Source organism: Myxocyprinus asiaticus, chromosome 45, assembly GCF_019703515.2.
Source record: "Myxocyprinus asiaticus isolate MX2 ecotype Aquarium Trade chromosome 45, UBuf_Myxa_2, whole genome shotgun sequence".
In the NCBI taxonomy this organism is placed as follows: domain Eukaryota; kingdom Metazoa; phylum Chordata; class Actinopteri; order Cypriniformes; family Catostomidae; genus Myxocyprinus; species Myxocyprinus asiaticus.
Window position 1 is genome coordinate 10,017,978 of NC_059388.1, and position 14,422 is coordinate 10,032,399.

Below are 14,422 nucleotides of genomic sequence, written 5' to 3' on the forward strand. Positions count from 1 at the left end.
ACAATGGGCTGTCACACACTGTTAATGTGTCACACACACACACTCACTGAGAGAATATAGTACTCCTGATCAGACTGCTTCACATAAATTCACCTTTATATCCTTTATTTTCTGAAAGAGACAATGAAGAACATCTGCCCGCATTACAGAGAGTGATGTGAATGACATGATGCTTCATATAATTCTCAAGAGCTGCTTAATGCTCTGCTGCTCAATTACAAAGTTGTAAACTCATTAAAGACACTTTGAGAGACTTGCTGAGAGTCATGTGACTTTAAAAAGCTCATCTCTGTGCTGTAAGCTGATGACTGTTTACTATGACTGTTTTTACTTTCTTTTGACTCTCTCCTCACTTTTTCTCAGACGTATCTCTCTCTCTCTCTCTCTTAACATTCTAATGTCCTCATCTTTCTCTTGAAAACTTAAATCTTAAGATATTAATCTTTTAAGGTAGAGAAAATGTCTCCAATTGCGAAGTAAAAACCTTAAGTGCAAACGCATGACAATCAAACACAACCAGCATCCAAATCAAACTCTTTCCTGGTCCTGTTATTCCATAAAACCTTTCTGTGTTGTTGTAAGTTGATCTCAATCACATGAATTCATAATTTCTTATATAATAACCTCTGACCTATAAACAGCGTTTGAATGTTTAAGTGCCCTAGGGTGCACTGACGGACTTTAAGTATGTTGTACACACACAATTAGTATGTACAAGATAGTGAGCACAACAAGATCTATGTGTCAAATCTCACCTCAGACAATTTGTTCCATAACTCGCCTTCCGCAGCATTCCCGTACATGTGCATCACCAAGTAATCCTGCAAACAGAGGCACATCAAAAAGAGAGAAAAATTACACATTAACTCCTGTTTTTCAGCTTTTAAGTTTAAGCATTGAAGAAGAAACAAAAAGGTTTTTGAAAACTGGTCAGGAATGGTGAACTCAGGAGGCTGAATAAACTCAAACAATAACATTACTAATCCTCTCAATTCAAAGTTGAATATATGCAAATTAGCAGCAGCTGTTTGGGTGTGATTGGCTGTCAGTTCAAGGAAGGAGGCTAATTAGAGGCTGATTATGATGTTCAACTCAATGCTGCATCAGCATCTCACAGAATAAGATGCAACATCATTTTCCTTTAAGATGCCAATTATTTTAGCCTTTGCTCGATAAATTGTAACTCAATGAGGCATTTATTTCAGCGTGGACCAGCAAACGTGATGAGAGATTTGAGAAAATTGCACTGGGACTCTGAAACCATGAAGCAGTCCAGCTGAACTCAATCTCACTCTCTGCTCTGCTGAGTTCTCAGAGATTCTGGGATTTGATCTGGAGCAAAACCAGATTTACATCACCATCCTGCTGGATTTGATTTAAACCAGTGAAATCCCTCATCTCTCTTGCTTTCTTTCTCCATCATTCGTCAAATGTGGTCTTCAAGTGAAGTCAAAAATATCTTAATTACGAGTTCCGAGCACAAGAATGACCAAGCGAAGTCGTATTTACAAGTCGGAAACTTAGAATTCAAGATGATACCGATGGCATCCTCCTAATGTTTACTCCAATTTAAATAGAATGAGAGAGAAACTATTAAAGATAAAACACAAATAAAGACTTTTCGTACACAAATACAAACTATTTGTAAAGTGTTTTTAAGGCTGAAAGAGCTAACAGTTGAGCAATTAATAATAATAATAAATAAATTTAAAAAACACTGCAGATAATGATATATTCTTAAAACACACTAAATAAGGGACGTGTTCTCAATTTTACACATTTTGAATAAACTACTTACAAACAATGCTTTCGAAGGCATGAACATTAAAGTGGAGTAGCAGTGACATGGAACCTGATGGCTGATGGTGCGTCTCAATCAGCTCCTTATGCTGTGAATCAGTATATTTTAAACACAAATTTGGACACTGGCAAGGGTGCTGATTCACTGGGGATTGGGACACTTTTGACTTATACATCTGTAACATGATTACGAGCTTGTGCATTAAAACACAGCTGGTATTAATCAACAACATCGCTGTATAAATGATACTGTTGTTGTAGATATTTAATCATACAGCATTATAAAAATAGATCAATGACAGATTAAGAAATAAACATATAAAGGAGTGTATTTTTAACCTTCTTCTAACAACTCTAATATTTAACCCTTGTGCTGTGTTAATTTTTTGCTAACACATTTTTTGTTCCTGGTCAAAAATGACCGGCCCACTAAGATTATTTATAAATCTCTCATATTGCATATATTATCACAAGATATTGCATTAGATCTTTTTTAGTAATTATGTAATTTAGTAATTTATTATTATTATTTTTTTAAATATATATTTTTATTTATAGTAGGATTCATTGAACTGAGCTCATACCAGGCTAGTGGGGGGAACGCCCTGTGGAAATAATAAAAAAATAATATATATATATATATATATATATATATATATATATATATATATATATATATATATAAAATTACATAATAAATGAATAACCACTTGCTTAGAATCTGGACATTACAATGCATATAGCTGATCCTACCAATTCTTAAATAATGCTTTTTTAATTTGCAGATAAATAAGAACTGTTTCATTCTCATCATTTGCAAATTTGTTATCACAACAATTATATTCTGAGTTGGTAAAATCATGAAAAAGATGAGATAGCCATGTGTTTTGCAGTGTATCGTTGGAAATGTCTCAATTTATAGAATGCATTAAGCACATTTTTTCACTCAGAGGCAAAACGGCAGTGAGTTTTAGTGTCTGAAATTCCCCCAGACACACATAAATATAATAAACAGCAGTGTCTTTTTGTCACTTTTTTCCTTATTACTTCCTGAAACATACAAATGACATAGACAATGACATATCGTAACTTACAGCAGACTATCCTAATTCAAGCGAGCCCAAACACAACATAATATGATAAGTAGATCTTGAAATATTCCTCAGTGTACATTGAAAAACAATGTACAAAAGGGTGCTCAACACACACTGAGCATGTGTGTGTGTGTGTGTGTTTGCACATGACATATCTGAGGACTTTGTGTGCGCAAACACATCCACATATGTGCTCATCTAAAGGATTGGGATGCTCCTGAACACTTAATATTTCTGTATTTGTAGTCTAGTCCATTCATTTCCAATGGCATTTTTGACCGGGAACAGAGCAAGTGTAACAAAGTGAAATAAAACCAAAACAATTTAAAGAAAATTGTTCTTTTTTTTTTTTTCTTTTTTTTTCAGATATCATATGTGAACAAAGTCAAGGGATTTTATTCCAATTGAATTAAGTAAAAAAAAAAAAAAAAAGTCATCCGAGTCAAAGTGACCGTAACACAACATACGGGTTAAAAGAGTTTTTCGCTTTCATTGACGTTATGCATGAAAGATATTACATACAACATCTCTTTTAAATAGAAAATAAAGCTTTGAATTCATAGTATTACACTTATGCTCGTCTTCTAACAACTTCAAACACTTTAGAATATATGACGACCTTTCGGTAAGGAAACACTGAGCAACGATGCTTTCTGGTTTTCTGTGAATTTTTAAGGAGCAAATGTTTCAGTGCACTGGAATGATTTCTCAACTGAGGCATCCCTAAAAAATGCTCAACTCATTGGTACCCTGACTACTGAACTAGGTATTTGGTTGAGACTGTTGTGCCTCATGTATTCAGATAGAAGACAAAGGCAGGCCTAACAGTCGTAAAAGCCTGACTGAGGCCCACAGTCATAAATCTTACCAATAAAAACCGTGCCAAACACACATTCTAGCTGCATCCTCATGCGATTCAAGTAAGAGGTTTACGTCTGGGCAGAGATAGAATATTATAGTGTGTTATTCTTGTGTATCAAGTTATTGCTTGTACAGTTATGGACCGCCGAGTCCACTCATTGCTGCTAATAATACTCAAGGTATTACTGTAATGTACTGTTATCACGAATGAGATCTGCTGTGTTGTAGTCCAACCACATTGGACTGTTGTGTATTTCCGCCATCGCGGGTGAGACCGACACTGAGTTTATCCATTAAAGAACCAAAGGCCACGGGACAGTTTATGAGCCATCCACCGTGTCTCTGAGTGATAAACTAACAGTTGCTTTCTCTCCCACGATCACGAAACCGGCTTTGGTGCCACCACTTTATACTCTCTCTCTCTCGAACTAACCACACACACACGCGACCCCTCACAAATATTCTCGCACACCCTTTTTGCTAGTAGATAACTTCGTGATAAAGCTCAGCTTTGTCCCTAAGTTATCGTACAAGCGGAGACACTCGGTAAATGGGCAGATGCCATTTACAGGCTTCTCTCCGCCCACATTTGCAGCCATATTCTCTGGCCGGAAATCTCGCGTGACGAGAGTCACGTCCGCCATTTTGTGCACGTTACACCTTACACACACACACACACACACACACACACACACCTACCTTCCTCTCGTATGTTATTGTTATCTTCCTCTTATTTTGGTTACCATATCTAATCATGTCACTGTTTAGTTTGTAGTTGTAAGTCAGAAGTTTATTGACTGCATTGTATTGATTATTAATTGATATTACTGCATAAATAAACTTTGTTATATTTCAAAGAGAAGTGTTTTGGTTTGTTTTGCATACACCTGTGTCAAATGCTGACAGGGGATGTCAGTGCTCGGATTCAAGCCTTCATTGTTTCTTTTCGAAAATCGATATTCTTCGGATGTCAATTTTCCTAAGAGAACAATCTAATATTGAGACTGTTATACTATCTGGTTATTAGTCCCTGATTCCAGGGTGGTGCCACGGCAATATTAATCCTCATTAATATTCTATTGATTTTTGATAATTGATAATTATCTTTGATGATTGTTGAATTTGAAGGATCAATAAGCTAGTGTTAATTTTAATCAATGTTTCATCTATGTTAATAATTAATGATTATCTTTGATAATTGTTGATTTAAAGGTTTAAAAAAGCTAACATTGATTCTCATCAATGTTCTATTGATTTGAATAATTAATAATTATCTTGATAATTATTAATTATTGCTAATAACCAAACCCGCTCTTGAATGTGGCGCACTACATTTAATGGTGCACCGTGTGAGGTTTTAATGAGTTAGATTCTATTATTTAATTTAAATATTAATTAATAACTAAAGAAAAAATTATTAATTATTTCCTGGTAGTAAAACTGATCTAAACAACCAGTAGAACCTACAAGACCCTGAGAGGGTTGGCTGCTCTCTTGGTCAGTACAAATCCCTATCAAATAAGAGTCCCATGGGCTAGCCCAAACAATTAACTCAGAAGGCAGACCAATCCCGCCTGACATTGGTGCAAAATGTCAAATATAATGATATATTTAAAAGAGTTTTGTTTTAATTTCTAAGCAGGATAATGATTTCAGATACAAGCCTGAGAAAAGTCTTGCTGGACCCTTCCATGGTCACATTAAGTTAAACTTTGCGAACTCTTCCATCTTGACCAGGGAAAACATTTGTGACAAATGCTATAGGCTATTCATTCTATGTCACTTGATTGTCCTTCAGAAGCACTTTGTGGTCTTCCTGAATGTTTGGGTATGGCTCCTGCCATTTGCGAAGAACTTGCAGTGTTAGAAGGTATTCCTGTTTCCAGCAGCTCCAGAACTGGCTGGCTATGCTCTGTACTTGCTGCCACTGACGTTTGTAGTTCTCCTTATCTGAGAAGTTTCCAGCTGGAGGTGGAAAACTTGTTTTCTGCGTCAGGAGCACTGCAGAGATAAATATCAACGGTGATTCTGCATTTGATAATTGATGTCACTTCGGCCAAGAATGTACAAAGCACTTCCTCAGAGAGGTTGGAGAGTCCTTTAAGCGTCAGCATTGAAACTGTCCATGAGCCGAAGACATCCAGAACGGTGTTAGTGAATGGTGGTGACAATTGTGAAATTTCATTTCTGTTCTGCCAAGAAGCTTCCGACAGGTGACATTTACATGAAGGATGCTCATAACGCACCTCTTGCCTCCAGTGATCCATAATCCAGCAGCACGGATGGCTTCCTATATGAATGTGCATCATTGGTGCTTCACACGTTCATGATGGTAGCGTATGAGTAATGTAGAAATGTGATGCTTTCCAGGTAAGATGACTGGATTCTTTTCTGGACAGCTCTGTTCACCAGTTTTAATCTCCTCTTTGTAGGGATTCCAAGATGAGAATCTTTTAAATCTAAAAGAGTTAAGTTCTTTGTCCTTTGTTATTTAAAGTATTGTGCTCTGTGAGTATGTATCACCAATGCTTTGGTTCTGAAAACAGTCTGATTCTCTTAATCCCTGTTTTGGACATAGACATAGAAACATTGTAGATGTAGCCAAGTACAAGGCTGTGTTCTCTTTAATGGGTTGATTGCTTTCTCTTCAGTTGGCAAGGAAATGAGTCCATAATCCACACAGAAATTATGTTCCACAAAGCGTTTGGTGTCTGAACTGTGTTGCTGTGCACATCTGCAGGGGAAGAGCTGTTGCTGAACATGTGGACCTTCATCCTGTACTAAACCACTTCCTTGCTAAGGTCATAATCATGATGCCAGAGAAAACGTAAGTAATCTTGATGATCTTCCTTCACAAAAAAACATAGAAACAATTGTTGTATGTCTGCCATCCCTGCAACACACTCTGCATAGTGTATTAAGGTGTGACCCACTGAAGAGTACACTATTGGAGAGGTACCTTCGTATTGTGCGCTGGACTCAAATACGACTCTGATCTGGTCAGACTTTTTGGGATGGTAGACTCCAAATAGTGGTAAGTAATAGCACTCCTTTCCTATGAGCAGTGGAGCTGCAGTCTCTGCAAGGTCACTGTCAATTATTTTCTGCAAGAAGTTTACAAACTGTTCTTTCATATCTGGCTTCTGCTCTAGAGTACGGCAAATGGATGAGGGATGGCTTAAAGCTTGTTTTATGTTGTTTGGAGAAACTGGCCATGGAGACCTGAAGGGAAAATGTGCAACACAAATGTTGGAAACATACTCGAAAACTTCTCTTTTCAGTTTTTAAAAGACTATGTCTTCGATGGAGAGTGTAGGCTTACTGTTGTCCTCTGAGTGTTGCTAAGATTGTCTTCTCTTGGTCTGTAGTTCCAGTGGGTTTCAAAAACTTGAGGAGTATGCTTAGTCCTTGAGTTGCTTTTGATCTTTTTTTTAAGGTACATGTGACTTGTACAAAGACTGAACAGTGAGGGTCTTGCATTTTCTAAGATGTTTGTTTTAAAACTGAAAACACTGGGATTGTGCACAGCTCCTAGGCATACTTCACCAAACAGGACCCATCCAAGGTCTAGTTTTTGGGCAAAGGGCGTGTTGTGTGGGCCATTAATTTATTTTCTCACTTTATGTGCTTAGAATATGTCCTGCTCAAGTAGCAGGAGAATGTTGGCTGCAGGGTCCAGAGTAGGGATTTCAGATGCAGTGCACTTCAGGTGAGGTTAAGGGAGAGCAGCTTCTGGATTTGGAATTTCTTCCCGGTTGTCAAGTATTTCATTATTTTCAATTAATGTTGAAGCATGAGGCTAATTCAACCAATTGCTGCTTCGATCTGATAGCCGTTTGCTCTTATCCCCAAACACTCAATCACTCCTCTGCAGGTCTTTACACTGTAAGGGGATGCTTTGCTTTTGATTTCAAATAAGTCAAATTCCTTTGACTTGGCTAGAGATCTGTTGCTCTGATCATTGAGCATGGCATACATCCTTACTGCATTCTCAGGATGCCCCTCAGGAAAAACTTTGACAAGACAGATCTTGCAGCATGATTTTATTGAAAGGCCACTTCCACAAACTTCAGTGCACAGAGTTAAAACAATTTTGTTGTTGAAATTTCTCCTGCAACCTCCCCACCATGCTGTCATGGAGTATTTTTTGTTTTAGGTCCCATGAGGGTGGACCAGGATGCAGTGGACCAGCATGCAGAGCAGACTCTCTGAGCTGTGACTCACTATTGCACTTATCACACTTCTGAACGGCTTTGCAGTTGCAAACATGATGTGAAGATTATGAGCAGCACTTGAAGCAGATTCCTTGCTCTTTCAGGTATTTTTTCACTCCTCAATTGTCTTTAATCTCAAGCCTCAACATTTTCTTAGAGGATGGGGCGTATTGTGAATGGGACAGTGTTTAGCTAATGTCTTTGGAGGGTACTTTGTTTTTAGATGTGTCATGAGAGATTTCAGCTTTGTGAACTGACACTGGTGTTCTGAAGTTAGTGCATTTTGGAGGGAGTCTTTCATATTATGGATGGCCACTGCTGGAAAAAGCAAAGCTGTGGTCGTTTTTTGTTTTTGCATTATGGCAGATGAACTGGGTAAAGATGGAAAAAAGGAGGGTAAGACAAACCAAATACTTCTTTGAACTTTGAGCCTTGAGAAATCCATTTATCCTGTAAGCTGTAAGGCAAGGTCTAAATAGGCTAAGCCTGGTAGGTAGCCATCTTTCTTGGCTGAGAGCAGCTCCATTTATATATTTTTGAGGTCTCTTAGTTTGAGGTTGTCTTTGCTTGAAATTCTGAGAAAGCTGTCTAACTTCAGGGGAGATGTAACATTCATCAAGTCTGTTCCACACCATTTTTAGAGCTGCGTCTGGATTTCCTATGTGGACTGCTCTAAGAACATTGTGCACTATGTTGTGCACAAATAGAACAGATCAAACCATGCACTATGAAACACTGACTGATGTAACTGATGAAACATTTAAATTGTTATAATACATGACACACAACCTCATTTTTTCTCAGGTGCTTATCTTTATGCAACCGAATGGTAAATATTCTAATAGCATTAACGAAAATGTGTTTTCAACAAATAAGTTTATGATTGGCAGCATTCTAAATAATTTTTTTCCCACATTTTTATGGACAACATACATTTTATTAATTTCAGTAAAGACCAAAAACATGTATGTACAAATCCAATATATAATAAGATCACACACAACTAATGCCACAGCAGGCATGCTAATCAATCTTTCTTACCTTTAAGTTGTAAATAGTCCATCGTAGGAGATCACTATTTTTGATCCGGTTAAAGTCTTTTTTTAGGAACTTCAGTGCAACCTCCTTTCAAATGTAAGGAACTTAGGCAAGCCCAATGACATTGTACATTTTTGCATCCGTCCTTTTTTAAAACTGTTTTCCTATGTAAACATGCACTAGATGGATGTCTTTGACCATTGTGCCTCATCTTGCTGTTGTTCAGCATCTCATGCACTAGTGCCATGTTTTTTAGACACCGTGACAAGTTAGAACATCTAGCTTTTTTGTAACACAAACTGCACTCAGTGTGAAAGGCCCCTTTCTCGATCCTCTTTGATCCTGTGAAAAATATGGGCACATAAAACATTCAGGAATGAAAAATTATGGAATTATATATATATATATATATATATATATATATATATATATATATATATATATATTAAATATATTGTACAGCAATAATACAATATTTTAAAGAAGAATTTTATTTATTTGTTTTTATATCATAATGTGCATCGTCCTGTTAGCGGCCAGCAGGCCCACCGGCAAAAGACCAGACTCTCCCGATGGCCAAACCGACCCTGACTCAGAAAGAGTTTTCTGAAAGCGCCTTCACCATAACAGTCAAAGCAGATCATAAGTAATGAATTATTGATCCTCCTAAATGTGTTCTCCCAGAAGCGATATGAGGAGAAATATGTGTAGCTTACAATATTAATGCATATCAGAGTACTGTTTAGGCAATGGAGGTACTGTAGATTGTCTGGTGAGATGTTGTGTTTAGAGATCAACTGATAATCGGATTTTCCGATATTTTTTCCGATATTCAATTATTTTTCTATTATCAGATTTTATTTTATTATTTATTTATTTTTTTTTGTAATATCGGATCCACCGATAACTGGTGCCATCTAGCGGGACTTTCTGAAATTGCACGCAAGATGCCATTGCAGCAGTGCGTTTGAGAGGAAACAATGCTGGGGGTTGTCCACAGGTAAAGTAACTTGCTTTTGCAATGTATTGCTTGAATTATTACATTTTATTAAACGTAACAGCCATTCTTGCTCTAGTAAGATGTGTTACATAAATGCTTGATGCGTAGTTTAAGCACAAAGAAACGGAGACGAACTCACGTTAAGACAATTCCTGAGAGACGTAACATTACTTCACATTAATCAACTCGAAGAGCCTTGGATGAGTGCATGTTGGAAATATGACAGTTTAATTTAATTCTCTGTTGGTTGTGTTTATTAGTCTTGCAAAGCTGCTATTCAGGTAGATGCTCATGTTCCAATGGAATGACTGGTCACATGTCAGAATGGCCACCATATACCAGTGCAGTTTTTAACAGGATCCAATGGTTTAAAATTCCCTAAATTATATTAATATTTGCTATTAAACTTTATTTCGCTATGAATCATAATTTGCGTGATTACAGCTCTGTGTAAATTAATTAACTCTGCGACACCGTTCGAGTAAAAGTTTTGCATAAACGCGAAGATATTCATGGGGCAAAGTACTCGTGTCACAATAAACATGTCTAAAATAGCTTTGCAGATGTGCTGTTCTCTGTAAAACAAAAAAGAATTTCAGCTTGCTCAGAAGGTGTTTCGTGAGGCAGCTGCTATAATTTAGACATTCTGACTCTGTAATCACAGCAATGTGTTTATTGTTTTTCACTTTCCTGAGAATGTATACTTATTTCAGCTAACTATTTGCCTTTAGCCTATAAAACAATACCTAAACCTTTAAACTGTAAGTCTAGTTTAAAATGGAAGACTACTTTCATGCAATGATTCCCTTGTTGTTTATTTATGTTCTCCATTTGAAATCAGAGGTTGTCAGATTATTTTGCCTATTATTATAGTTGTTGTTGTAATTATTATATAATAAAACATGGTATGTGATTATTATTGTGATATATTTTTTTTTTCTGTGTTTCAATATTTTCTCAAAAATAAAGATGAAATAAAAAATGTAATTAATAAAAACATTTGTGTTCTGCAAATTGTATGTAAACATACAAATAATTGTTATCGCATCGGTTTAAAAAAATAAAATAAATCAATAGTTGTGTTTACCTGCTCTTCCCATCAGTCAGGGAGAGAGAGAGAGAGAGAGAGTGAAAGACAAAGATAGATAGACAGACAGACAGACCAAAAGACAGGCTTATATTTCATTTATTACAGAAAAGTATTAATAAAAATAGTTTGTTCGAAATTGACCATTTTTCCCAAATGTTTTGGAGAGCTACAATGTATATTTATGCGCATAGGCGCCATCTATAGAGGGAATTCCAGTTGTGAGCAAAGGCCCATGCCTGGTCCTATATCCTCAACCACTAGCACAGTTTCAGGTACCAACTCTGAAAAACTGAGCACCGTTCAAGATGACATTTCATCTGCTGCAGCAGGGCCCATGCCAAATCATGAGCCAGACACTGGCAGAAGTAAAGTTTGTTGCGATGACAATGCCCAAACCAGTGACATGGATGAGGATGACAACAGTACACAAAACACTGCTAAAAAAGGACGGATGGAGCCTAACACCGATTTAACTCGACGCTTCAGAGTTGAGTGGATGGAAAAATACAACTGGCTAACATTCGACCAGCTAAGGGGTAAAGCACTATGTAAAATATGCCAGACCTATGCTGAGCGTAAACTGTTAACATTTTCGACAAAGTGAGAAAGTGTGTTCATATCTGATGGATTTTTGAATTGGAAAAAAGGATCCGAAAAGTTTAGAGCCCATGAAAAATCCCAGTGCCACAGGGAGGCAACATCTGAATACGCAAGTGTCATTCGATGGGTTAATGTAATTCAGAATCTTTCTGATCAGAAAGCGAAGGTAATGTCCCAACTTGGGATGCACTTCTCGCAATAGTCACTTCATTGCAGTTGTTTGCCAGGCAGGGTCAAGTAATCCGTGGACATGATGACTTTGATTCTAATTTCACACAACTGATAAAACTATGCTCTTTGGACAACGAGTCTCTTGCCAGCTGGCTTAAATGGAAAGACAAGTTCAAATACCTATCGCAAGATGTTCAAAATGAAATAATCAAAATGCTTGCTTTTAACATTCTATGTCAAATACTTCCATCAGGCCAGGCTGTTCTCTATAATAGTGGATGAGACTTCAGATATTGCTCAAAGTGAGCAGATGAGCATCTGTCTTAGGTACGTTGACCAACAGTGTTGAGGATTTTGTGGGATTTTATGAATTTGAGCGCACCTCTGCTGCCACTTTGTTTGCTGTCTTAAATGATGCTTTATTCAGACTGGGCTTGGTATAGTCTGATTGTAGTTGCCAGTGTTATGATGGGTCCACAAACATGTCTGGGTGCATCTCTGGGTTACAAGCCCGCATGAGAGATATTCAAGAAGATGTCATGTTTATGCATTGCAATGCCCACAATATGAACCTTGCTTTTCAAGACACACTTGCGAAATCAAAGCCATGCAGAGATGTCATTAATTTAGTAAAGGATCTGATAAACATGATTAGGGAGCAACCAAAAAGACTGTTATGGTTTAACTCCTTCCACACAGGTGGATGCAGCCTGCACCCGCTGTGCCTCACTCGCTGGAAAATGCGAGTTTGCAGTGTTAACTCTGAGCAACCAGCTGGACCTCATTTTTACACATAACTGTACCAACACAAATATTCTTGTTACTCCTTTACATGTCTAATACATTTAGAATGTTGCCAGTCATAAACTTATTTGTTGAAAACACATTTTCGTTATTGCTAATGGCCTATTTACCATTCGGTTGCATAAAGATAAGCTCCTGAGAATAAATGAGGTTGTGTGTCGTGTATTATAACAATTTAAATGTTTCATCAGTTACATCAACTAATAAGGTTCCAGCCATCAGCAATAGATTCTCAGCACCACACCCTCTCAAACACCCGTCTCCTGTATGCAGCTCTTCTGTCTCTGTGTTCTCTCCTCTGACTGACACTGAGGTCTCTAAACTTCTCTCCAACCACCTCACAACCTGTTCCTTTGACCCTATTCCTTCCCACCTTCTCCAAGCCATCTCTCCATCCATCCTACCTGCACTCACACACATAATTAACACATCTCTACTTACAGGCATTTTCCCACTATATTTAAGCAGGCTCGAGTAACCCTGCTGCTTAAAAAACCTGCACTTAACCCCACACAAGTAGAACACTACAGACCAGTCTCTCTCATCCCATTCATGGCAAAACCACTTGAAAGGGCAGTTTTCAATCAGATCTTTGCCTATCTCTCACAGAACAAGCTGCTGGATGACAATCAATCAGGCTTCAAAAGTGGACACTCCACCAAGACTGCCCTGCTGTCTGTCACTGTCGCTGAGACAGGCGAGAGTTAGATCCAGATCATCCGTCCTGATTCTACTGGACCTTTCTGCAGCCTTTGACACAGTCAACCATCAGTTCCTACTCTCCACCCTCTCTACTCTGGGCATCACAAGAACTGTGTTTCTCTGGTTTAGTTCCTATCTCTCAGGTAGGTCCTTCAAGGTAGCCTGGAGAGGTTAGGTGTCCAAGTCACATCAGCTACTTACTGGAGTACCTCAAGGTTCAGTGCTTGGGCCACTTCTCTATATACACAACATCACTGGGACCCATCATTCAGGCACATGGTTTCTCTTACCACTGCTACTCCGATGACACATAGCTCTACTTGTCTTTCCAGCCCAATGGCACCATGGTGACTGCTCGAATCTCAGCCTGTTTGGCAGACATCTCGGCCTGGATGAAGGAACACCACCTGAAACTTAACCCAGCCAAGACTGAGCTCCTTGTCTTTCCAGCCAACCCTGCTGTTGAATACAACATCACCATGCAGCTGGGTTCAACTACAGTAACGCCTTAAAAAACGGTCAGAAATCTAGGGGTAACCATCAATAACCAACTTAATTTCACAGACCACATCTCAAAGACAGCACAATCATATAGATTTACACTACAATATCAGGAAAATAAGATCCTTCCTCTCTGAACATGCCACACAACTTCTTATTCCGTCACTTGTCATAACTAGACTGGACTACTGTAATGCTCCCATTGCAGGCCTCCCTGCATGTGCAATTAGGCCCCTGCAAATTATCCAGAATGCAGCAGCACATCTGGTCTTTATTGAAGCAAAGAGAGTGCATGTTACACCACTCCTTGTCTCTCTTCACTGGCTGCCAGTTGATGCACATATCAAATTCAAGGCTCTGATGCTGGCATACAGAACAGTCACTGGGTCTGCTCCAGCATACCTAAAATCATTTCTGCTGAGCTACGTTCCCACCAGAAGCCTGCAGTTGGCTAATGAGTGGTGCCTTGTGTACCAACACAAAGAGGCACCAAAACACTTTCCCAGACTTTCGGTTTCACTGTACCACGTTGGTGGAATGACCTTCC

General features: G+C 38.2%; 1 protein-coding gene across 1 annotated transcript in view; it reads right to left on the bottom strand.

Annotated features, from left to right (window-relative positions):
- The window catches only part of LOC127435403 (thyrotropin-releasing hormone-degrading ectoenzyme-like), a 145,578-nt gene that overhangs the window by 39,313 nt on the left and 91,843 nt on the right, over positions 1 to 14,422 (bottom strand). Inside the window, exon 9 of the mRNA XM_051688863.1 lies at positions 756 to 821. Within this exon, the coding sequence (XP_051544823.1) occupies positions 756 to 821 (66 nt within the window). The remainder of the gene's footprint in view (positions 1 to 755; positions 822 to 14,422) is intronic.